The sequence below is a fragment of the Mobula birostris genome, chromosome 27 (genome assembly GCF_030028105.1).
Source record: "Mobula birostris isolate sMobBir1 chromosome 27, sMobBir1.hap1, whole genome shotgun sequence".
Lineage (NCBI taxonomy): Eukaryota > Metazoa > Chordata > Chondrichthyes > Myliobatiformes > Myliobatidae > Mobula > Mobula birostris.
The window spans coordinates 11,299,744-11,326,373 of record NC_092396.1 but is presented as its reverse complement, the minus strand read 5'-3'; the positions used below and the strand labels follow the sequence as shown (position 1 = coordinate 11,326,373).

At 45.3% G+C, this 26,630-nt stretch overlaps 1 protein-coding gene across 1 annotated transcript in view; it reads left to right on the top strand.

Moving 5' to 3' along the window:
- Positions 1-4,402: 4,402 nt before the first annotated feature.
- The window catches only part of espn (espin), a 190,944-nt gene continuing 168,716 nt past the window's right edge, over positions 4,403-26,630 (top strand). Inside the window, exons 1-2 of the mRNA XM_072244761.1 lie at positions 4,403-4,696; positions 20,156-20,349. Coding sequence (XP_072100862.1) covers positions 4,403-4,696; positions 20,156-20,349 — 488 coding nt within the window. The remainder of the gene's footprint in view (positions 4,697-20,155; positions 20,350-26,630) is intronic.

Here is a 26,630-nt window from a genome sequence, read left to right as displayed (position 1 = left end):
AATATAGAAGAAAAAAGTAAAATAAATAAGTAAATCAATTACAGTATATGTATATTGAATAGATTAAAAATCATGCAAAAACAGAAATAATATGTATTAAAAAAGTGAGGTCGTGTCCAAAGCTTCAATGTCCATTTAGGAATTGGATGGCAGAGGGGAAGAGGTTGTTCCTGAATCGCCGAGTGTGTGCCTTCAGGCTTCTGTGCCTCCTACTTGATGGTAACAATGAGAAAAGGGCATGCCCTGGGTACTGGGGTCCTTAATAATGGACGCTGCCTTTCTGAGACTCCGCTCCTTGAAGATGTCCTGGGTACTCTGTAGTCTACTACCCAAGATGGAGCTGACTAAATTTATAATCCTCTGCAGCTTCTTTCGGTTCTGTGCAGTAGCCCTCCCATACCAGACAATGATGCAGCCTGCCAGAATGCTCTCCACGGTACATCTATAGAAGTTTTTGATGTTATAGATAACATCTATACAAGTTATCTCCATAGTCGCATGGGTTTTCGCCGGGTGCTCCGATTTCCTCCAGATTCCAAAGATTTACAGGTTAATAGGTTAATTGGTCACATGGGTGTAACTGGATAGTGCGAGCTAGTTGGGCCAAAAGACCAGTTACTGCATTACATCTCTAAATAGATAGATAAAAAATATCAGCCCAAAGCATGACTGATAATTATTGAAAAGAAAATACTGTACTTTCAGCAAAATGTTACACGTGGATCTGAACAAGAAATTAGGTTTTCCTGAATTCGTAATGAAAAATCTGCCAGGTTAACAGTAAATTCTGTACCAGCTTTTCTCCCCGAAAATGCTTTCAGTGCCTGTATTTTCTTATGCATTTCCAGAGGTTCCTGGAAAAATATGGCTAAAGACCTCAGCTTCGTGGGAAACACTGCCACCCAGCGGTGAACATTAGAGAGTGCCTCACCCTCGGGATTTACACAGGACAGAAGCTGTTCACTAGGGTGTCTGGAGATACTGATCTCACCCGCCTTTGACCATAGAAACTTCTTATGAAACCGAGGGGGATTTCAATCAGGAATTCAACGGCCGAAAACCTAAGATAAGGAACAGACGTTGAACAGACAGTGGACTCACTGACGGTGATAATGTGCACCGGTTTTTCAAGGCTGTAAAAGCCACCGACGATTCAATCACCCATTACAGGCAAACACAGAGATGAAGTTCCCAAACACGACAGGCAGAGCGTGGAACAATTCTAAAACCACCTTAGCTGTGACATGTGTCCACTTGACTCCATTCCACTGTAGCCGATTCAACCCAGCTGCCATTTCACCGTAATAATGCCGGATCTTAATGCACTTAAGAAGCTCCCGCGCTATTAAAGAAATATATTGTTTATTTATCAGCCTGCTTGAAACAACCACAATCCCTCTTTGAGGTATGACTCTTAAACAACGCCTATCTGTGTGTTTTTTTTCTCTGCTTGGAGCCAATTCACTGCAAAACCCCAGCTCACATCCTATGCTTTTAAAAACGCAAACACGAGGAAATCTGCAGATGCTGGAATTTCAAGCAACACACATAAAAGTTGCTGGTTCCTAGAGATGCTGCCTGACCTGCTGCGTTCACCAGCAACTTTGATGTGTGTTGCGTTAACTGTGAGAAGGCAAGTGTTTCAGTACCAACCCTGCCCCGTACTCGGATGTGACATCCGCTAGTCTCCTGAGACCATGGATCTGCGCCTGGAAAGTCTTCACTCTCCAGGGCGCAGGCCTGGGCAAGGTTGTATGGAAGACCAGCAGTTGCTCATGCTGCAAGTCTCCCCTCTCCACGACACCAATGTTGTCCAAGGGAAGGGCACTAGGACCCATACAGCTTGGCACCATTGTCGTCTCAGGAGTTGCCAGAGCGATGTTGGAGGCAACGTCGGACTGCCTTAGGGACTCCAGCTCCGGATTTGTCCTCAGGGTTTACTCCCATGAGTGGGTATGGCCACAAGGCAGTGGAGGTTTGAAATCAGAGTTATCCCTCTCTCTTAGATGGACTGCCTTCCCAGGCTAACAAGCTCATCTACCTGAAGCACTGGTTTTAAGGCACCAGGACCCGCCTTCGCTCCTTCTATCAGTAGAAACAGTTCCGCCAGGCTTAAAGGCTGAGCCACACGAGAAGGCCAGGAGTTGGACTTGGTTGTCAGAGGCTATTTGAGGCACATGCCGTGAGGAGCACTTTTAGGTAGTGGGAGCTTGTCCCCACTACCACTCCTCGGCTTGATAACCTTGGAACCAAGGTAACGCAAGGTATTCGGTAAGCCAGTGGTAAACTATGGGGAACTACAGCTGATTGCACGTTCCCTGGGACTGGACAAGGACAAAGGCAGCATTCTGGGATCATCGAGAAAATGAAATGCAAACTCCAACTGGACTCCAACTCCAAGTGTAATGCAAGTACAGCTCTATCAGTGAGTCCATCTTGGGTGGTGAAGATCCCTCCGTTCTGTTTTGAAGAAGGGTAGGTGGCAAGGTACTTCCTGGAGTATCCTGGGTCAGATTAACCCTCAGCCAACCTCTCTGAAGGACCTGAATGTTACATCTACACTGGATCCAGACTGGGTATTAGTTTTAGCACATGCACATCCAGGGAGCGAGAGTGAGAGAGCACAGCTCGCCGTACAGAGCTTCCAAAACAGCTCATCCCCTGTTCCAGACATTCCGTTCTCTCCTTTCACATTTCAGTTGGGAGCACCGGCCCAGAATCAGCCCGTCCACAGGGCCACGAAACCGTGGAGCCCTGAAGGCATGCTCGTCTGCTAGTCCGTGTCCTTGCGATGCCGAAAAGCGGCCGGGCGTGAGCCCCCGGGAGCGGGGCACCAGCACCGCAAAGGACCGAAGCCCGAGTGTAACTCCAGGTCAGGGTCTTCAGCAGAACCCCATCAATCCCGAAAAGGAAAAGGAGAGACATCAAAGGTAGAAAGTAAGCTGTTTTTGTGTAGATGAACACAAAGGAGTCGCAGTTTAGTACCACCATGATTCTGCCTCCATCTACGTTGTCCATCATCATTATCTGCTGCGTCGTATGATGTAGGCGATCATGCTCTTTCCTTGACCATGATTGTTCTTGGCAAATTTTTCTGCAGAAGTGGTTTGCCATTGCCTTTTTCTGGGCCGTGTCTTTACAAGATGGATGGCCTCAGTCATTGTCCAATACAGTACTCTTCAGAGATTAATTGCCTAGTGTCAGTGGTCGTATAACCTGGACATGTGATATGCACCATACAACCACCCACCAACTGCATCCATGGCTTCGCATAACCCTGATCGGGGAGAGGGGGCGCTAAGCAGGTGCTAGACCTTGCCCCAAAGTGACCTGCAGGCCAGCAGAGGGGAGCAGCACCTTATGCCTCCTTTGTCAGAGACATATCTCCACCCCACCACCCGAAACTCTGGTAGAGAAAAGGCAATTAATGCTCTGGTATAGAACAAGACAAGCATCATTGCATTACAGTGTCATAGGAGCAGAATCAGGCCATTCGGTCCATCTAATCTGCTCTGCTATCCCATCACGACTTTATTATCCTTCTCAACCCCATCCTTTCTCCCCGTAACCTTTGCCACCATTGCTGAACAAGAACTTATCAACCTATGTTTTAAACCAATACCAGAACGGGAGGTTTTGAGCTGTAAGGAGAGATTGGATAGGCTGGGACATTTTTCTCTGGAGCGTAAGAGGCTGTAGGGATGACTTTATAGCGTGAGGGGCATAGATAAACTGTATGGCAACAGCTTTTTCCCCAGGGTAGGGGAGTCTAAAACTAACTTGGGAAAGATACGATTTAAAAGGCACCCGAGAACCGATCTTCTGATGCAGGGGTTGGTAAGTACAGGGAACGAGATGCCAAAGGAAATGATGGAGGCGGGTATAATTACAACGTGTTAAATACGAGGGATAAGGGTCAAACGTAGGAAAACGGGTCGAGCACAGGTCAGCATGGACCAGTTGGGCCGAAGGGCCTGATTCCGTGCTGTATTACTATAACATCAAGTGAAGGCAAACCTACAATTGAGGAATAAAACTTATTTTTAGCACCACGAGGATAGTTAAAGGCGTTCAGTGTAAAATGGCTATTTGAAGCAGTGGTCAAGAGCAGGAATTCACGTGAATTCGGTGTCAGAGCAGGGCAGATCCCAACAAACTCGGGCCAGGGAACGCAGCCGCCCGGGGACTGGTTGAACCGTTGCTTGTTGACTGCTGTTCCGCCGAACTGGTGCCGCCTCTCTCATAGATTATTCACGTCCGCAGTAATTAAATATTCAGCATGGTACAGACCCTGCGGGATTCGGTTAGGAACGGGCGCCAGAGTGAAATGGTCACGCACAGAAAGTGAAGCGTCCGAAGGAAATCGTAATAGATGATTTGAACAAATACACAAGAGTATAAAATGGTTTTGGACCCCTCTCTGGTTGCTGCCAGGAACGGCGACCTGCAAACGTTGCAGACGCTGCAAAATAAGGGCGTCCTCCTGCAGAAAGTGACCGATCACCTCGGAGCTTCGCCGGCGCATCACGCCGCCCGCTCCGGGAGTCTCGACGCCCTGAAGTACCTGGTAGAAGAGGCGAAACTCGCCGGGAATAAGCGTGCCAGGAACGGGGCAACTCCGGCGCACGACGCGGCTGCCACCGGCAATCTGGTGTGTTTGCAGTGGCTGCTGTCAGCGGGAGGATGTCAGACACAGGTAGGGAGACCGGCACTGAGGGAGGACGTTGGAGAGGGCGACTCCAGGAGAGCTTGTTCTAGATGGGATTGAGGTAGTCACTCTGGGCTCTAACGGTGGAATCTGGGGCCAAAGGGCAGTCGGGTTATTATCCAAAGTGGGGAGGACATGAGACGGGGAAACGAGCCTGAGTTCCTATCACCGGCACATCCACTGGATGCGGAGAAGATGAACACGTTCCTCCGGAATATCTCTGCCCACACGTAGTGAGTTCACCCTCCGTAACAGTACAGTAATGGGATCCTACCGCGTAGTAATGTTTCCATTAGTCCGCCTCGTGCGTATTACAGTGTGGATAGCAGCGAAAATATACAAAGACTATGTGGCCATTCGAAGCAGGATGGTGGGAGAGGTCCAGGTCATTCAGCGTGTTTGGCACTCATTTTTATCGTGCTGTGAATTGTTTAAATATCCAGCAAGTGGAATGACCAGACTCTGAGAGAACTGGTTATAAAGAGAATTGGGGTTTACTCTCCAAGCTGCTTCTTCTACCAAGTTCATTTACTTGGTTTATACAACCTTGACCTTACCAAGGAGTGAGATAGCGCAGAAGATGGACACTGTGTGAAACTTGGGCAAAACCAAGAGCCTGCTCCTATTAATCATTCGAGGCATCTCTTGCTGCTTCCCGTTGCGTTCGGCGTTACTTTTCCTTTGATTCTTAAAGTTCTTTCCTCCAGTTCTACGTTTTCCTTCGTGAGATGCCCTCCTGGGTTTCATTTCTCTTTGTAAATCTTCACCCTATCATGTGTCATCCCCCTGCAACTCCCTGCAAACCCTTCGCCTATTGTGTGACTCCCTGACCTGCGCCCATTATTTCCCATGCAGCTCCCTCCTATTGGTTAATAATTGCCTCCTGAATGCCCCCAATCTTGCCTCTTATTTCACGCAGTTCAAGCTCTTATCCTTAGAGTCATAGAAAAGTACAGCACAGAAACAGGCCATTCAGCCTATCTAGTATATGCTGAGCATTTTAAAACAGCCTACTCCCATCGACCTACACGGGGACCATAGCTTCCCTCCCCCCTCCCCAATACCTCCACCATCCATATACTGATCCAAATTTCTCTTAAATGTTGAAATCGAGCTCGCATGCATCACTTGCGCTGGCAGCTCGTTCCACACTCTCATGGCCCTCTGAGTGAAGAAGTTTCCCCCTCATGTTCCATTTAAACTTTTCACCTTTCACCCTTAACCCATCTTTTAGCTTGCCCATTGCTGCGATCTCCTCCAACACTTTATTTCTGGACTCTCCAAATCCGGACCTCCTCATCATCCCTGACCCTGTGCCTTCAACTATCAAGACCCTGAAGACTGGAATTCACTTCTTCAATAAATGATTCCATGTTTAAGAATGTGGACTCGTAACATAAAGAATTTCTTTTTGGACAGTCCTGTGAAAGTCACTAACACGAGAGATTGTACAGATAACACATACAAGATGCTGGAGGAACTCAGCAGGCCAGGCAACATCCGTGGAAAACAGTACAGTCGACATTTCGGGCTGAGGCTCCTCATAATAATCCTGCCGAAGGGTCTCAGCTCGTAACATTGACTGTAATCTTTTCCATAAACACCACCTAGTCTACTGAGTTCCTCCAACATTTTGTGTGTGTTGTTTGGATTCAAGATTCAAAGATTCAAAATTCAAAAAACTTTATTGTCATTCTAACCGTACATCAGCTCTGCAGGGCAGAGTGAGACAGCGTTTCTCAGGAGCAGTGCAATCATAACATAACAAACGCAACACTAAATAATAAACATAACAATAAATAGATGCTGGAAATCCAGAGTAACACACACACACAAAGTGCTGGAGGAACCCGGCAAGCCAGGAACTGTCTATGGAGAGGAAATAACAGTTGATGTTTTGGGCTATGAGTCTTCATCAGGACTCACTGATCAAGCCATCCCTGACCATACACTTCCTACACCATATTCCATCTGCCATTTCTTTGCCGATTCTCCTAATCTGCCCAACTCCTTCTGTGTATTCCCTACTTCATTCACATTATCCTGCTCCTCCCAACTGTTTTTGTATCATGCACACCATGGATTTGCATCATGGATGGCCCTGGAAGTCATGGATGTCTCTACTCTGCTCCTACTCTGGAGCTTCTGCCATGGCTGGCGAGGCCAAAGTAGGAGCTATAGACTCTGCCCACAGGTGGAGCATGAGGTGTTTCTCTGGACAATTTGCTTGGCAATTTGGGAGGTGGTACACTTATTCAGCTTCTCTGTGTTTTCTGTTAAAGATCACGAGCTTCCCTGTCCCACCCCAAATATTCCTTCTCCAGTTTGCGCAGTCATTGCCCAGGAATTCCTGCAAGCCAGTAGGCATAGAACATCGAGCATATGAGATTACTGCTCAGGCCCTTCAGCCCACAATGTTGTACTGACCTTTTAACTAAGATCAACCTTGTACTTCACTCCTGCATGTGCCTATCTAAGAGTTTCTTAATTGCCCCAAGTATATCTGCTTCTACCACCACCCCTACTGGCTGGGTGTTCCTCAAACCCACCATTCTTTGTGTATTAAAAAAAAATTCCCTCTGACATCCCAACTATACTTTCTTCCACTCGCCATAAAATTATACTTCCTTCGTATTAGCCATTGCTGCCCTGGGTTAAAGTCTCTGGCTATCCACTGAATCCATGCCCCTTACCATCTTTTGCACCTCTATCCAGTCACCTCTCATCCTCTTTCTCTCCAAAGAGAGAAGACCTTACTCGGCTTTTCCCCATAAGACAATGCACATTTCCAAGGAAGCTTTGGGAACTGCCTCAGATCATTGACCTGTGTGCCTGGTAAGAGAATGGAGCCACGAGGACTTTAGAACACATCAACAGGTTTCTTTGTCCAACAGTGTTCTGTTCCAAACAAAAGAAAAATATCACCTTCCTTCTCCTCATCTTAACAATATTGTCCTTCCATCCTTGCTCACAGCTTGCTCCATCTTCTCCTTAAATACATAAACGTTCCCCAGAAGTCAACATTTCACAAGGGTTTATGTTGGGTCTGCTGCTTTACATGTTATGTTAGTGGTCTGCATGCCAGAACTGATGCCTTTGTGGATGATACAAAGATAAGTGGAGGGGCAGGTAATGTTGAGGAAGACAGGGAGTCAGCAGAAGAACTTGGACAGATTTGGGGCGGCACGGTAGCATAGTCGTAAGCATAATGCTTCACGGTACCAGTGACTCAGGTTCAATTCCTGCCACAGCCTGTAAGGAGTTTGCATACTCTCCCCGTGACCATGTTCCTCCCAGAGCCCAACGACGTACTGGTTGGCAGGTCAACTGGTCATTGTAAATTGTCCTGTGATTAGGCTAGGATTAAATTTGGGGGATTGCTGGGAAGTGCGGCTTGAAGTGCTGGAAGGGCTTATTCTCTGCTGTACTTCAATTTAAAAAAAAAAAAATGGAATACAGTATAGGGAAGTGTATGGTCATGCACTCCTGTAGAAGGAATAAATAATGATTGTTTAAACAGGGTGTGAATTCAGAAATTGGAGGTACAGAGGGTCTTGGGATTTTCTAGAAGTTAACTTGCAAGTTGAGTCAGTAGTAAGGAAGGCACTTCGGCTGCATATTATTTTTCACAGCCTGTGAGAACTTTTTGAGGTGTTTACAATTTAGGAAATGGTACAGAAGTATGAAAAGCAGGCATCATAATGTAAGCATTATTCACCTGTGTTGTGTGGAACACTTGCTGAGTTTCATAAGATACTTTGCAGTTACACTCCCCGTGGGATATTGTATCTTAAAAGCAGTCAAATCTACAGTTGAGATGTAGGAGGAACCATCCTCTATCTAGTCTGTGACTCTATAGTTTCAGAGGGGCATGGTCCAAACACAAGCTAATGTGACTAGCTCAGATGGGCGACCCAGACCATAAGACTTGGGAGCAGAATTAGGCCATTCAATCCATCAAGTCAGCTCCGACATACAATCATGGCTAATTTATTTTCCTTGTCAATCCTATTCTCATGCTTTCTCTCCATAATCCCTGATGCCTAACAATCACGAGCCTAACAATGTCCACTTTAAATACACACAATGGCTTGGCCACATTGTTGTCTGTGGCAATAAATTCCACAGATTCACAAGTTTCAGTGAAATCCCCCCTTATTCTTTTAAATTCCAGTGAGTTTAGGACTAGTCATCAAAAACTCCTTATATTTTAATCCTTTCATTCCTGCGATCAGCCTCTGGACCCTCTCTGCAGCCAACACAACCTTTCTCAGATTGTTCGTTCGTTATGTGCCGTGTCGTATGACATGGGCGATCATGGTCTTTCCATTGACCATGATTGTTCTTAGCAAGCCACTTCTGTAGAAAAATTTGCCATTTCCTTCTGGGCAGTGTCTTTACAAGGTGGGTGACCCCAGCCATTTTCAATACTCTTCAGAGATTGTCTGCCTGGTGTCAGTGGTCGCATAACCAGGATTTGTGATATGCACCAGCTGCTTGTACGACCATCCACCACCTGCTCCCTTGGCTTCGCATGACCCTGATCACATGGGGGGGTGGGGTGGCTAAGCAGGTGTTAGACCTTGCCCAAGGGTGACCTGCATCTAACCAAGGGAAGGAACACCTTATGCCTTACACATGTCTCCACCCCACCATCCACTTTTTAGATACGGGACCCAAAACCTCTCTCAGTACTCCAAATGTGGCCTGACCAAAGTCTTAAAAAGCCTCAGCATTATATCCCTGCTTCTTTATTCTAGTCCTCTGGAAATGAATGCTAACATTGCATTGCCTTCCTTACCACCTGCAATGTTGATACAAGGCCAAGGTACTACATTAGATAGAGAAGAAAAGGCCACAAAAATTGGACTGGAACTCTTCCAACTGCCCAAGTCACCCATCCTACACTATCTCTCTTCCCCAACTCTCCCACCAGCACTGGGCATACATGCCAACACCAGCACAAATTCTCACTGCCCATGGGGGGGCTTTATGATGACTTGCTATAGTTTTAATTTGCCCATATCCCTACCAGCTAACTCTGCAGTTTAGTGCTTGTAATATGCTGATGACACACTATTAACTGTCAGGGTAATCTACTTTACCTATATATAGTCTCCTCCAAATCCTCCATAATACAGTCTACACTAAAGCAGGATATTGGTTAATGGCAGGATTACACAAAGCAAATTAGTCTCCAAAATGTCTACTGTTGGTTCACTCCCTCATGTGTATCTTCCATAAATGTGCTCAAACTTAAACGTGACGCACTTTAGAAATTAAAACAGCATCGACACAGTCACCCACTTTTCTCAAAACCCATGTAATAGAATCAGGTTTATTATCACCGGCATGTGTCGTGAAATTTGTTAACAGCAGCAGCAGATCAATACAATATATACTAGAGAAGAAGAGGGGAAAAAATAAAATTATAATAATAAATATATAATTAAATCAATTACAGTATATGTATATTGAATAGATTAAAAATCATGCAAAAACAGAAATAATATATATTAAAAAAGTGAGGTCATGTTGTTGGGTTCAATGTCCATTTAGGAATCGGATGGAAGAGGGGAAGAAGCTGTTTCTGAATCGCTGAGTGTGTGCCTTCAGGCTTCTGTACCTCCTGCCTGATGGTAACAATGAGAAGAGGGTATGCGCTGGGTGCTGGAGGTCCTTAATAATGGATGCTGCCTTTCTGAGACACCGCTCCTTGAAGATGTCCTGGGTACTTTGCAGGCTAGTACCCAAGATGGACCCAACTAAACTTACAACCCTCTGCAGCTTCTTTTGGTCCTGTGAAGTAGCCTCCTTCCCCCATACCAGACAGTGATGCAGCCTGTCAGAATCTCTCCATGGTGCATCGAGAGAAGTTTTTGAGCGTTTTGTTGACATACCAAATCTCTTCAAACTTCTAATGAAGTACAGTCGCTATGTTGCCTTCTTTATAACTGCATCAGTATGTTCGGACCAGGTTAAGTCCTCAGAGATCTTGACACCCACGAACTTGAAACTGCTCACTCCCTCCACTTCTGATGCCTCTATGAGGATTGGCATGTGTTCCTTTGTCTTACCCTTCCTGAAGTCCACAATCAGCTCTTTGTAAGGGGTGATTTCAGAAACTATTTGTTGGGATTTTGTAAGTCAGTGCTGCATTTAAGTTGGTTGTCAATTAGTCTATCAAAACATGGTCCAAACCTGCCCTCAGTGCCCAGTTCTTCTCTGCAAACTGCTTTGCATTGTGTTGCTCTGTCCTAAGTTCTGCACAAGTTGTTCCAACTGAAAAGCTTCATGTTTAGTAGCTCAACCCTACTGTACTTCAGGACTGACCTACTTCTCTCATCTGGCTTTAGCCAGATACTAATTGAAACAGAGGGCATGTTAATAAGTTCTCTTTTTGTCTTTCTTCCCCACGCGCTCTCTCTCCCACACAGCCCAATCTCAGTCATAAACCTGCTCCAAGCTCCCTAGACCAGTGATTCAGTCACAATGCAACAGAGATGAAATTAGCTTTTATTGTCTGGTAATATAGAGGGATTATATTGCGCTAAACTTGATTGTTTGCTTAAATTTTCCTTCCTCAAGTTTTGCAAGGCTTCAATGACTGCGTGGACTGATTACCTATTTTTAGAAATAAAATTCAGAGAAGCATAAGCAGGGAAACAGGCCCTTCAGCCCATCAAGTTTGTGCAGACTGTCAAGTATCCATTTGCACTAATTTTGAATTAATCTCATTTTTGTTCTCTCCACACTTCCAACTACACTGCACTAGCTTGGTAGGTCTTACAGATCATTCTGCGTTGTTGTTGTTTTACCTTATTCCAGCTCAGGGCCCTGTGTGTAACGATCCGATCTCTCTGAACAGTATGAAAGACAAGCTTATTATTGGATCTTGCTGCACATGACAATAATATACCAATACCAGTTTTTACCAATGGACGAGAGACTATTTACAGTGGATTTTTTAACCTAATGCGCATATTTGGGATGTGGCAGGAAACTGGAGCTGCTGGTAAAAACACAGGGAGCATGTCGAAAGCTGTACAGATAACGCCAGTGGCCAGGATTGAACCAAGGTTAATGGACTAGTGAAGTAACTGCAGTCCCTGCTGTGCTAATCTTTGAGCCAGTAATTAATAATAATATTAATCTCTGGGTTGGCTGTATCTGGTGTCCAGGGAAGGGTAGCATCTCTCAAGGAGGGGCTTGGCTTGTCCATTCTGGGAGAGCTCACTCACCTCTGGTCCCCACCGACACTCAGCTCTCACCTGTGACTCCAAATAGCTGTTTGCTACCCCATCCCGCACAGTGTTTCGACAGGTGGGCCTAACCAGCTGACGGTAGTCAGTGGGCCTCACGCTCCAGTGAGGGAGGGACATGCCTGTCCGTAGCTTGTGAAGTCAACTCTGGTGGACTGGCCACATGAGATCCAATGGCCAGGAAGGCAGTTCTGCAACGCTCTGTGGAGAGCGAGGGGCATGACAAGGCATATCAGACATCATGGTCATCCAGTGCAGCCAAGGAAGACTCCAGTTGTGACAACTACTGGACTTGAACTTCCGAGATCGAGAGAGTGGAATTGTCCCAGTGCAATGGCTCTTTTACTTCAAAAGATCTCCTGTACACGTTTCCTTTCATCGTCCGATATGACTGACAACCAATCAATTTTTGGGTTTTCAGATCAATTATATCAATATTATCATCTGTATTCACACCCTTTTACACTCCTATGTTTGCATTCTCACTTTCTAACTATCCTATTAACCTGCCATCTTTATGACTTTGATAACTTTATATCCATGGCAACATGGGCCTCGTTCTTTCACAGGTACCCTTCCTCTCTCTTTCTCCACTGTGGCAAGGCATCTTCGTCCTAAAACCTGAACTGTTTCTCTTTCCGCAGGAGCTGTCGGACCTGCTGAGTGTTTCCGAGGCTCGTTTTTTTTTTTGATGCAGGAATCGGCGCTGAATTAACCGATGTACAATCGTAGGGAAGCAGCCTCTCCCACCGCATGCACGCACCAGCACACCGTGAGCCCACTTCCACTTGAGAGGGCGGGAAGGATTTTGAGAACCAGCATCTCCTTGATCGCAGTGCAAAACTGAGCTACTGAAAGTCTGAAGTAAAACAGAAAATACTGGGGATATTCAGTCAGTCAGGTGAAATTAATGAAGATAGAATGAGATGACACATGATCGTTGATCTAGAAAGTTAATTTGCTTCTTGCTCTACGGTGTTTAAGTGAACTGTGAAGTATTCCCCCGCATTTTTTGTTTCCTTTCTGTCAGTATTTTGTGTGTGTGTTAGTTCTAGATTGGTGTCTTGCCTTCTTAAACTTTGAATCATAAATTCATACAACACAAAAACAGGCCTTTTGCTGAGGCCTGTTGACTGCAGTGTCACTCATCCATGCTGACTGAATGTTGATGGCTTTGTGGCCAAGTTAGTGGATGATATAAAGATGGGTTGCGCAGCAGGCAATGCTGAGGAAGCAGGGTTTCCGTAGAAGGACTTGGATCAGGAGAATCGGCAAGAAAGTTGGAATGTAATGTCGGAGTTCAGAGTTCAATTCTGTCATCTGTAAGGAGCGTGTACATCCTCCCAGTGGAACGTTTGGGTTTTCCCCAGGTGCTCCGGTTTCCTCCCATAGTCCAAAGTTGCACTGGTTAGTAGGTTAATTGGTCATTGTAAATTGTCCCGTGATTAGGCTGGGGTTAAATCGGCGGTTGTTCAGCATTGCGGCTCGAAGGGCTGGAAGGGCCTGTTCTATGGTGCATCTCTAAGTGAATTAAAAAATATATACATCAAAACATTAAAACATGCAGTGAAATTTGTCCATTGTGTCAATGACCAACACAGTCTGAGGATTGTGCTGAGGCAGCACTCGTGTGTCCAGTGCCAACGTACTGTAGCATGCCACAACTTGCTTACTAACACTAACCCATATGCAAATGGAATGTTGGCCTTCATTGCTAGAGGGATTGAATTTAAGAGCAGGGAGGTTATGCTGCAACTGTGCAGGGTTCTGGTGAGGCCACACCTTGGGTACTGCGTGCAATTTTGGTCTCCTTACTTGAGGAAGGATATACTGGCTTTGGAGGCGGTGCAGAGGAGGTTCACCAGGTTGATTCGAGAGATGAGGGGGTTAGACTATGAGGGGAGATTGAGTCACCTGGGACTGTACTTGCTGGAATTCAGAAGGGTGAGAGGAGTTCTTAGAGAAACATATAAAATTTTGAGAGGGATAGATAAGATAGAGGCAGGAAAGTGGTTTCCACTGGTAGGTGAGATTAGAACTAGGGGACATAGCCTCAAGGTTTGAGGGAGTAAATTTAGGATGGAGATGAGGAGGAACTGCTTTTCCCAAAGAGTGGTGAATCTGTGGAATTCTCTGCCCAGTAAAGCAGTAGAGCCTACCTCAGTAGATATATTTAAGACAAGTTTGGATAGGTTTTTGCATAGTAGGGGAATTAAGAGTTCTGGGGAAAAGTCTGGTAGGTGGAGGTGAGTTCATGGTCAGATCAGCCATGATCTTATTGAATGGCGGAACAGGCTCGACAGGCCAGATGGCTGACTCCTGCTCCTATTTCTTATGTTTTTTATGTATTTGGAATGTGGGAGGAAACTGGAGCACCTGGAGGAAATTGCGGGAATGTACAAACTCTTACAGAGAGCGGTGGAAACTGAACCGGGGCCAATGATCCCTAGCGCTCTAAAATGATTGCGCAAACTGCTACTCTACAGTGCTGCCCAGCTAGTCTACCCTCAATCACTCAATTCCAGAGGTGAGTTTCAGGGTTGATCTGAGAGGGACTGACCTTGACTTCAAGGCAAAATTAGCTTGAATATGGCATCCAGGAACTCTGGAGTGATTAGGCTACAAGGGGATAATCCCCCAGTTGCTGGGGTCTTGCCCCTCACAAAGCAAGGAAGATGTGGCTGATGGAGGTCAACCACACCGGTCTCAGGTCAGTGGATTAACAAGGATGAGGGTGGGTGGCCCTCTCAGGTCAGCAAATTATTGGCAGAGTCCGGGATCTGAGTTCCATGTGGGCAGGAGGTGTGAGAGCCAGTGATCGCCTATTACACTAGTCAGCGAGACTGGCGTTTAAAGGCATCTTATTTGGGGTCTCGTCATCAGCAAGTATGGAATTTGAGGCCTGGAGTTTGGGGTCCTCATCCAGGGGCCTCATTTGTCTTCAAAGAGTGAAACCCAAAGGTCGCTCAGAAGTCCAGAAGTGAAGCCCTGTGTCTGGACACTTGAGTCTCCAAATCCACCCGTGAGTTTGCTGGAGGCTGGAGGTGGCCTGTCCTGGGGTGGGAGACTGTTTGTGTGCGTGGGTGGGTAGGTGGTAAGGAGGAAAGGGGCTTGCTTTCATGATGTTATGTTCTGTGTTGCGCTGCCAAGCATCGTGGGCATGCTAGGTTGGCACCAGGATGTATGGCAACACTGACGGGCTGCCCCCAGCACATCTTGGGTTGTGTTAGTTGTTAATGCAAATGGTTATTTCACTATATGTTTCAATGTACATGTGGTAAATAAATGAATCTGATCTATGACTGTAGGGGTTCCTCAGGGCAGTGAAATGGGCGCAGTCATCTTCTCCTGCTATGTCAATATCCTCCTGTCCATCACAACATCAGAAGTGGGAATGTTACCTGATGATAGAAAATGTACCGGGGAGGCACTGCAGTACAATTGCTTTACGTGCAAATTGGGGTTCGATTCCCACCACAGTCTGTAAGGAGTTTGTACGTTCTCCCTGTGACCTCATCCGTTTCCTCCCACATTCCAAAGGACGTACGGGTTAGAGTTAGTAATTGTGGGCATGCTATGTTGACGTTGGATGTATGGCAACCCCTGCAGGCTGCCTCCAACCCATCCCTGGTCGTTGATGCAAAATGATCCATTTTGCTGTATGTTTTGATGTACATGTTTCAAATAAAGCTAATGGTTAAATCTGTAGTTGCACATGTCTCCTACCTTCAAGTAGGAAGCATAGTAGCATAGCGGCTAGCACAGTGGTTTACAGTGCAGGTGACCTGGGTTCAATTCCCATCACTGCCTGTAAGGAGTTAGTACATTCTCCCCATGACTGTGTGGGTTTCCTCCGGGTGCTCCAGTTTCATCCCACAGTCCAAAGATGTACCGGTTGGTAGGTTAGTTGGTCATTGGTAATTAGGCTAGGGCTGCTGTGCAGTGGGCCTTGAAAGGCTTATTCCACACTATCTCAATGAATAAATAAAACAAAGAATAAAAGAAAAAATCTGGTTCAGATGCTGGAATGTTTACTTGTAATTGCTGAACTAGGGGTTGAGTCCAGTCTTTGTGCCCAGTCTTACAACATGGGAGAACATGAGGGATTTATTTGTGCAGCTCCTATGGGAGAGGTGAGTTCTATCCCTCTGTGGGCCTCGATTATCCACTAATTCCCAAATGCTAAACTGTCACTTGGGTTGACTGAGGACGTCATGAATGAGTCAATGGTATGGAAGTGTTCAATAAGTTTGGTTGGATTTATAAACATTCAAAGGCAGGAAAAGATGCTCTCATTCATCCAACTCATTCCACAGATTTCTGATGCTTCGCGCATTCCTCAAAACTGTGAGATCTCGGGCAAAAACGGTTAAAATGTGTGACAGTTTGGGAGGAAACAAAGATAAAGATTAGCTTTACTTGTCACATGTACATGGAAACATACAGTGAAATCCATCACCTGCTTCAATGATCAATGCAGTCTGAGGATGTGCCTGGGGCAGCCTGCATGTGTCGTCAAACATCTGCCACTAACATAGAATGCCCACAACTTACTCACCCTAACACGTCCATCTTCATACTGTGGGAGGAGACTGGAGCACCCAGGGGTGGTGGGGGGGGGGGGGAGCACACGCAGCCCTAGGAAGAATGCACAACTCCTTACAAACAACAGTGGTAGTTGAACCCTGATCACTGATTGCCTGTAAAGCATTATGGTAACTGCTTTGCTACCAGGTCACCCAGATGGTGAAATGGATGAGGAGAAGATGGTGGTGCAACGCAACGCGCGCGGCTGTTCCGAATTGGTATCGTATCTGTGAAGTAGGATGCTGTGCACAATCCTGATTTAATAGAGACAGACGTGAAGAAGCAATGAGGAACATCTGGAGGAACTTCTGAAATGCCCGCTTCGCTGCCGCTGCTACTGTGCGATTGAGAATCCCCGGAGGGGAAGGCCTCGAATCCTCAGCTTTGCCTGTTGCCGGGGCCGGGATCGAAGCGCTCGGCTGAGATGGTGCTCGGTGTCGGAGAGCTGGTCGGAGGCTCGGAGTTTTTGGATGGACTCGGAGTTGGACTGTGGTCGGATGCTTCCAGGATGCTGCATCGGCAAGTTTGTGGCGCTGGAGGTTCACCGTCTGCGTGAGATGATGGGACTTTCGAGAGACTCTGTGACTTTACTGTGCCCATGGGCTGTTCTTATCAAATTATGGTATTGCTTTGCACTGTTGTAACTATGTTATAATTATGTGGTTTTTGTCAGTTTTTCAGTCTTGGTTTGTCATGTCTCTGTGATATCATTCTGAAAAAACATTGTATCATTTCTTAATGCATGCATTACTAAATGACAATAAGAGGACTGTGTGTCCTCATAATCTAATAATCTAATCTAATCCAATTATGATTTTAAAATATTTGTTCATTCATTATGTGCCACGTGATATGATGCGGGTGATCATGGACTTTCTATGATCATGATTGTCCTTGGCAAATTTTTCTACAGAAGTGATTTACCATTACCTTCTGGGCAGTGTCTTTACAAGACAGGTGACCCCAGCCATTATCAATACTCCTCAGAAATTGCCTGGTGTCAGTGGTTGCATAACCAGGACTTGTGATATGCACCAGCTGCTCATATGACCATCCATCACCTATCCCCATGGGTTCACATGACCAGGGCTGGGGAGGCGGTGTTAAGCAAGTGCTACACCTTACTCAGGGGTGACCTGCAGGCTTATGGACGGAAGGAGTGCCTTACACCTCCTTTAGTAGAGATGTATCTCCACTCTGCCAACCAAAAAATATTAGATGAAAACAAAAGGTTTTTGATGCTGAAAGCCTTTGCTTCCTTAGGAGTTTGCGAAGACTCAGCATGACATAGAACTCTGACGAACTTCTATATATGTGTAGTGGATTGTATATTAAGTGACTTCATTGCAACCTGATATGGAAACACCAATGCCCTTGTGTGGAAAATCCTACAAATCATCATCGATAAAGTCCTCCCAACTATTGAGCACATCTCCATGAAACATTGTGGTGGGAAAGCAGTGCACATTATCAGGGGCTTCCACCACACAGGACATGCTCTCTTCTCCTTGCTGCCATCGGGAAGAAGGTACAGGAGCCTCAGGACTCACACCACCAGGTTCAAGAACAGTTATTACCCCTCAACCATCAGGCTCCTGAGCCAAAGGGGATAACTTCACTCAACTTCCTTTGCCCCATCACTGAAATGCACCCACAACCAATGGAATCACTTTTAAGGACTCTTCCTTTCATGTTCTTGTTATTTATTACTATTTATTTATACTTCCACTTGCATAGCTTGTTGCTTTCTGCACTCTGGTTGAATGTCCTCGTTAGGTGGTCTTTCATTGATTCTATCTCCATTCTACAGATTTGTTGAGTATACCCACAAGAAAATGAATTTCAGGGGTGTATTTGGTGACATATATGTACTTTGATAATAAAATTTACTTTGAACTTTGAAGATCAGTAAACTAAGGATTAGGTAATTTCAGAATTCAGTAAAGAGAACAAATGCATTGGCAGGGAAAGGGAAAGTAAAAAAAAACACATAAGTATGCTAATGTGAAACAATCTTCTTAAGCCCATCACCCCTACAGGGGCATAGCTGCCGACAGCAGCTGGCCAGTGTCCTCAGTCCTGGGCTATTCTCCCATGTTTGTTTTCAGGAGTTGCCCATTTTCTTGGTGTATCCTTGCTCTCCCAGGGTTGACACCTTTGGAGCTTCTGTTGACAGTTTCAGTAGCTCTGAATTTTTATGGGATGGGGTTGCTAGCTCCAAGCCCTACTCTCCTTCTTTCACAGCTGGGCTTGTGGCGGAGTTAATGAGAAATAATCACAGATTGTAAAAGTATCCATGGACGTGTGAAAATGAAATATACAGTCGTAGCATAATTAGTGGGTTGAAATAGCTTCTTGCATGCTTTCCATTCTGTATCACGTGGTGTTCAAGATGTAAAGACCAGCAGTCCAATGGCTTTTTAATTACTTTCTCCCTGTCCTTGACATTTTAGAACTATGAACATGAATTCCTAATTCTGTTTGGCCTCATTTCTCATGCGTTGGATGGAAATACATTTATTTTCATAAGGGAATGAGAGAAATGCTAGAAAGAACATAAGCACAAGAGATTCTGCAGATGCTGGAAATCCAGAGCAACACACAAAATGCTGGAGGGACTCTGCAGGTCAGGCAGCATCTATGGAGAGGAATAAAGAGTCTACTTTTCAGGCTAAGAAAGGGGGAAGAAGCCAGAATAAGAAGGTGGAGGGGGGGGATGTGGAATGGAGTACATGCTAGAAGCCAGCTAAAGGGAAGGTGAATGGGTGGCGTAAGAGGGGTGTGGAATGAACTGAGAAGCTGGGAGGTGATGGGTGGGAAAGGTAAAAGGCTGAAGAAGAAGAAGAAATCTGATGGAAAAGGAGAGTGGGGCATGGGATACAGGGAAGGAGGAAGGGCATCAGAGGGAGGTGTAAAGGAATAAATAGCCAATGTTTATTCCCCTCCATAAACGCTGACTGACCTGCTGAGTTCCTTCAAAATTTTTGTGTGTGTTGTTCTTGAGAGAACATTTTGACGAATATCTGGTCATCTGAGAAATATTCTTGGAAATTCCTTTTCACTCCCAAAGATAATTAAAATTAATTGTGATGTGAATAGTTTTAATCTGTATTTAGTGTAACCTGGTCTCTATTACACGCTAAAACAACTCCAAATTCCCTTTAAAAGAATTCTGCAAAATGCCCATCCACCTCAGGTTCAGTTCTGGAGATTTGACCCTGCTTCAGATAAGATCCTCATTCCCTCCCTCCCCCCCCCCACCTTTTTTATTCTGGCATCCTCCCCCTCTTCCTCAGCCCCGAAGAAGGATCTCAGCCCGAAACATCGACTGTTTACTCTTTCGCATCGATGCTGAGTTCCTCCAGTGCTCTGTGTGGTTTACTTAGGATTTCCCACACCTGAACACTTTCTTGTGTTTGGGCCCTTTTAGCCCGGCATGTTAACTAGGGTTCTGCAGACAGTGGGCTTTCTGTACACCTATTTTTGAAGCCTCAATGCGGCAGCCACGGCATCTTAATTGAAGTGTTATGTAGCCATTTTGAAAAGGATCTGAGGTACTGACGGATTTATTTTTTTTCCCCCTCTCCACTTTCTGCAGGATAAGGACAGCTCGGGGGCCACAGTTCTGCACCTTTCATCGTGGTTTGGGCATCACAGTGTCACAGAGTGGTTATTGAAGGAGGGGGGCAGTGACCCAGGAGGAGCAACGGATACCGGAGCCCTTCCCGTGCACTACGCGGCAGCCAAAGGTGACCTTCAGTCACTACAGCTGCTGCTCGAACAATGTCCCAAGTAAGTGATCACGGAAGAACCCAGACGGACTGAGGCTAATTGGTCAAATCAAAGCTTTGAGATTGTTTAGTGTTATTTCCAGACTGGGGTATAAAGAGAAATAAAATAAATGTTACTCTGCAACTGATGCAGCACAAAAAACAATTAAGAGCACAGCAATAAAAACACAAGAATGATAAATACATAAGATAGCTTGTATACATTGATTGTATGTCTATAAAGTGACACTAGGCACAGGAATGTCTGTATGTAAAGTGACTAACAGGAAAAGTTTATGTAGCGATGGTTATGGACGTGGAGGGGGTGGGTTAGTGGATGGAGGTGTTGATTAATCTTACTGCTTGGGGAAAGTAACCGTTTTTGAGTCTGGTGGTCCTGGCATGGATGCTGTGTAGCCTTCTCCCTGGTGGGAGTGGATTAAACAGGGTGATTGGGATCTTTTATGATGTTACTGGCCCTTTTCAGGCACCTTTCTTTATATATTGTAGAGCCTTCCTGTCCACTGCGGTGCAGTTTATGTACCGTGCATGGGTGTCATTATACGCCAGTCGTTGAAAGTGGGCATGCAGGTACAGCAGGTGGTGAAAAAGGCGAATGGTATGCTGGCATCTATAGCAAGAGGATTCGAGTACAGGAGCAGGGAAGTTCTACTGCAGTTGTACAAGGACTTGGTGAGACCACACCTGGAGTATTGTGTGCAGTTTTGGTCCCCTAATCTGAGAAAAGACATTCTTGCCATAGAGGGAGTACAAAGAAGGTTCACCAGATTGATTCCTGGGATGGCAGGACTTTCATATGAAGAAAGACTGGATTGACTAGACTTATACTCGCTGGAATTTAGAAGATTGAGGGGGGATCTTTTTGAAACGTATAAAATTCTAAAGGGATTGGACAGGCTAGATGCAGGAAGATTGTTCCCGATGTTGGGGAAGTCCAGAACGAGGGGTCAAAGTTTAAGGATAAAGGGGAAGCCTTTTAGGACCAAGATGAGGGAAAAGCTTCTTCACACACAGAGTGGTGAATCTGTGGAATTCTCTGCCACAGGAAACAGATGAGGCCAGTTCATTGACTATATTTAAGAGGGAGTTAGATCTGGCCCTTGTGGCTAAAGGGATCAGGGGGTATGGAGAGAAGGCAGGTACAGGGTTCTGAGTTGGATGATCAGCCATGATCATACTGAATGGCGGTGCAGGCTCAAAGGGCCAAATAGCCTACTCCTGCACCTATTTTCTATGTTTCTATGTTTCCGTGCAGTGATCCAGCTTGCTAGGGTGCTCTCTTCCGTGCGCCTGTAGAATGATGAGAGTTTGGAGGTGCAAAGTCCAGCTGTCTTCAGCCTCCTCAGGAGGGTTCTCCTCAGAAGCTTTGATAAGCTTCTCCTCAGAAGCTTTGATAAGCTTTCCTGACTGTGTCAGATGTGTTCTGTGAGATGTGCATTTCCAGGAGCTGCAAAACCTTCATTATAACACCTCCAAACTTCACTGTCTGTTTCTGAAGTGAGCCAAGTCTGGTCAAGGGTAACAACTGACAGGTTCTGGATCCTTGCAATTTGAGACCCGTTCGGTTCTTGGGTGTATCAGTCAAAGTGGAGAAGAAAGCAGAGACACCGATTTTGGGGCAGCACTGAATCAGGAATAAGGACATTAGCAGGGATAATGGCATCAGGTTAAAAGAATTGGAGAGATGAATGTGGTTTGGACAGTAATGTGGTTCTGCTTCACCGTTCGGAGTTTAACTGCTCATTCCTTCAGTAGAGCCTCCTAAAGTTCTAGCCATGTCACGAGTTTTCATCTGGACCACGTTATTACCCTCTCGAAATCAGAATCAGGTTTGTTGTCACTGGCACAGTGTATCTCATGAAATTTGTTGTTTTGTGGCAGCAGTGCAGAGCAAGGCATTAAAAAATTACTATGAGTTCAATATATTGCGCAAAAGAGGATGAGTGAGGTGGTATTCATGGGCCCTCCGTAAATCTGATGGCGGAGAGGAAGAAGCTGCTCCTAAAATGTTAAATGCGTTTCTTAAGGCTCCTATACCTTTTCCCTGATGGTAGTAGTGAGAAGAGGGCATATCCTGGATGGTGAGGGTCCTTAAGTGTGGGCACGTGGCCAAGTGGTTAAGGCATTGGACTAGCGACCTGAAGGTCGTGAGTTCGAGCCCCAGCCGAGGCAACATGTTGTGTCCTTGAGCAAGGCACTTAATCACACATTGCTCTGCGACGACACTGGTGCCAAGCTGTATGGGTCCTAATGCCCTTCCCTTGGACAACATTGGTGTCATGGAGAGGGGGGACTTGCAGCATGGGCAACTGCTGGTCTTCCATACAACCTTGCCCAGGCCTGCGCCCTGGAGAGTGAAGACTTTCCAGGTGCAGATCCATGGTCTCGCAAGACTAACGGATGCCTTAGAGGGTCCTTACTGATAGATACTGCCTTCCTGAAGTGCCACGTTTTGAAGGTGTCCTTGATGGTGGGGACGTTAGTGCCCATGATTGAGACGGCCTCTGCAGCCTTTTTCGATCCTGCACATTAGAGCCCCTGTCCCATTTGGTGATGCAACCAGTCAGAATACTCTCAACGTGACACCTGTCTGAATTTGCTAGTCTTTGGTGAACTCCTAATGAAGTGTAGCTGCTGGCCTGTCTACTTTACGATTTCAAACAAAGTTTCACTCCAGTCTTGACAATTTGATCTTTATGCTAGTCCAGGCAGGCAACACAGCTCTTATGGATGCAGAGAAATTATCATAAATTCTATTCACTTTCTTGCTGTAAACTGGCTGCAAGAAAGTGAATCTTAAGGTAGTACAGACTGAGTACCCATGATCCGAAAATCCAAAATTTTTTTGAGTGCTCACAAGATGTCACAAATGAAAAATTCCACAAGCAGCTGAGAGGGTTTCCAGGCAATGAATAGGACTCCGTGCACCACGGGCAGTTCTGAGAAGTGACCTCACAAAAGTACTGAACAGAAGTTAATGAAAAATAGACAAAACACTGCATAAAGCGAAGAAAGAAGATCTCGGTCGAGAATTGAAAGAAGGGATTCCTCAGTATCGGAGTGAACATATATATGCTGCTTAATGGTGTGCTGTTCATGAAACAAGCAAAGGTTTATCACAACAAAATGAAAATTGAAGGTAGTTGCGAATATTCAGCAGGCTGGTTGCAGAAATTTAAGAAAAGGCACAGCATTAAATTTTTAAAGACTTGTGATAAAGCATCTGCTGACCATGAAACAGCAGAGAAATTTATTGATGAGTTTGCCAAGATCATTGTTGATGAAAATCTAACATGCTGAATGGTTGCATCAGTACGTATACGTTTTCAATAAGTTTAAGACAAAGACTGCTCACCGGTACACACAAATCCAGAGTCATAAATGATGGCGATCGCAAGCTATCTCATTATATATTCCAAAATCCAGCCCTAAGCATTTTGGATAAGGGGAACTCAACCTATATATTCTAACTGCAACTTTGAGGAAGAACTATCAAAGCTCAAAGCGCAACAAAATGGGACTGATTGAACAAATGTTCTCTACAAAATCCAATGTAGTGACAGCAACAGGTACTACGTTGGTCAAACAGAATGCATGACCCGCTGGTATCAGCTCACGAAGACGCAGAAGGACACCATTTCTACTGGACAACAGCCAGAGTCTTAACTCAAACAAGAACTAAAAAAGAATGAGAATTTTTCGATGTGTGGTTCTCTACCATCAACAAACACATGAACATGAACACCGGTGTATGAACCTTTAAGAGGCAAACAATGACACCAAAAATCAATGAATCGCTAGTAATCTTGGGATCTGGACAGCGAAGCACTCACTTTCAGTGGATCTCCCTCGAAACTAGCCAATCAGAATCTTCTACTGTTAAACTGTCCAGTGTTTTGAACAGCCAACCAGAGCACGATGTCTCATCAATATCCATTTGGACCCCAGAGAAGTATATGCGCCGGCCTTCTAAGGAGACAACACCCTCAACTGCGCACTGGTGATGGCTTCTCAACTGGAGCCAAAACACCTGCAAGCATTTTGCCAAGCTCAGTGATCAACCTAACTTCCAAATACTGTAACATATATGTACATTGATAATACATTTACTTAACTTGACTGGACTTCACCTGGATCCACACACTTGTCTCACTTGTCTCATAGTCTCCTGCCTCTCTTCACTAACCAGTTCTGTAGGAATTAATCTCTGGCTGTGATTGCTTCTGGAAACAATATATCCCCATAATTATCCCCCTCCCTGGGGGATTGCCCTGTCTGAACTCCATATTCTGAGTCTAATTTCCTCGAGCATCACACATTAAATCAGCAGTTTCCAAACTTTTTAATGCCATGGACCCCGACAATTAACAAAGGGGGCCGTGGACCCGAGGTTGGAAACTCCTGCACTAAATGCAGACTTAGTTGCCATGAATCTGAATGACTTATATTATCTCTCACATACTAAAGTTGAAAACTAGAGGACTTGGATTGAAGGATGAGATGGGAAAGATTTAAAGGGGACCTGTGGGGCTCTAATGCACAGAGGGTCATGGGGATAAGGAACTAACTGCAGGGGAAGATGTAGAGTTGGGTGCAGTCATAATGCTTAAAAGCCATTTGGAGAGAAACATGGATAGAAAATCTTTAGAGAAATATGGGCCAAACATGGGCAAATAAGACTAAAATTATAGGCATCTTACAGTTATGGAGTTGCAGACTTCAACAGTACCCATGCCAGCCATAATGTCCACCTGCCCCATTTGCCTGCACCTGCCCAATATCCCTCTAAACCCCTCCTATCAATATTTATATAATGTTCTAATGGTACCTGCTACAACCACTTTTTCTGGCAGCTCATTCCATGTAAGCACCTTCCTTAGCATAAAGAAGTTGCCTTTCTAGTCCTTTATAAATCTTTCACCTCTAATCTTAAACATGCGTCCATATTTTCTCTGGGGAAAAGACCATGTGCTCGCACCCATGGTTGGCATAGGATAAATTGGGATGAAGGGCCTGTTTCTGCCCTGCGCTGCCTGGCTTAATTTCAGTTATTTAATTCTGTAAATATTAAATATTAAACTTTGCTGTTGCTTTTAGTTCAGTGAAGTCCACAATCCACATTCCATGAAAACTGTACTCAGTTGGCAATGCATGGATTTGACTTTATGCATGAGTGAAAGAAGAATTGTCCGCGTGTGTGTGTGTGTGTGTGTGTGTGTGTGTATACAGCAGATGTGTGTGTGCACATGCGTGCGTCCGTGTCTGTGTGCGTAGGTGAGTGGGTGTGCGCAGGTGTGTTTGTGTATGTAGATGCACAGAATTATCAGACGTGTATGTGCAAGAGCGAATTATCATCTTGTGTGCAAATGTGTGTGAAAGACTTTCACAGGGACAGGATCGGGTGGAGGCCATGTGATTCCCTTGCACCTGCTCTGATGGCTGGCCTAATATTTCCCCTCTAATGCATTTACCTAGCTAAACTCTGGAAGGTTTACCAAAACCCTACCTCAGACTCCATGGTACGCGATTACTCAGCAAGTAGATCCCTCCCTTAAATCAGGAAGCGGGAGGACTGTTTCTGTGAACCTCCGAGTTCACATGTCAGAGAGGGAGAGAATTTGTTGTCAGAGGGCACATGTGAGGGAGACAGAGGATGTGGAAGAGTGTTTGTGTGAAATGCTATGCTGGAAAATTCCAGCTGTCAACAAGTCCTCATGCTGTACTTGGCTTTGCTAATCATGAAAACAAAATAATTCGCTAACTCACAAGTGACATCAGCCTGTTTTTTTTCACTGCACTGAATTCTTTACATGGCCTGATCGTCTAGGCTTGAGAATTTTGCAGGGATCCCCAAAGTAGGCCAAAACTTTGCACCATTCATAATAAAGACAATTTGTATAACTTGGCCCTGTTCTTTGTTCTGTTCCTTCTGGACAAGGACTTACTTCCTTATTCTTTCCAGATTAATTTTCTTCTGGAAAAGTCAAATTCTCACCCAGCGAGACACACCGGGAGTGCTTCCTGTTTTTCATTCTTCTGACTGGACTCCTGGGGGATTTTGATGAAGGTTCTACAACCTCCTGGTTTGATTTTGGCAACATTCCCAAAAATTACCCAGCCCTGTCTCTCTCGGGTTTCCTCTGGCGTTACTAAGGGCGATATCCTTTGGGATATTAACAATGAATTGGTCTGTAACACATTAACAATTACCTGGAGCTTCAACTGTCCCTCCTTGCGCTTTCGAAGACCTTTCTTTAGCCAAATAACGAAAGGCGGTGGGGC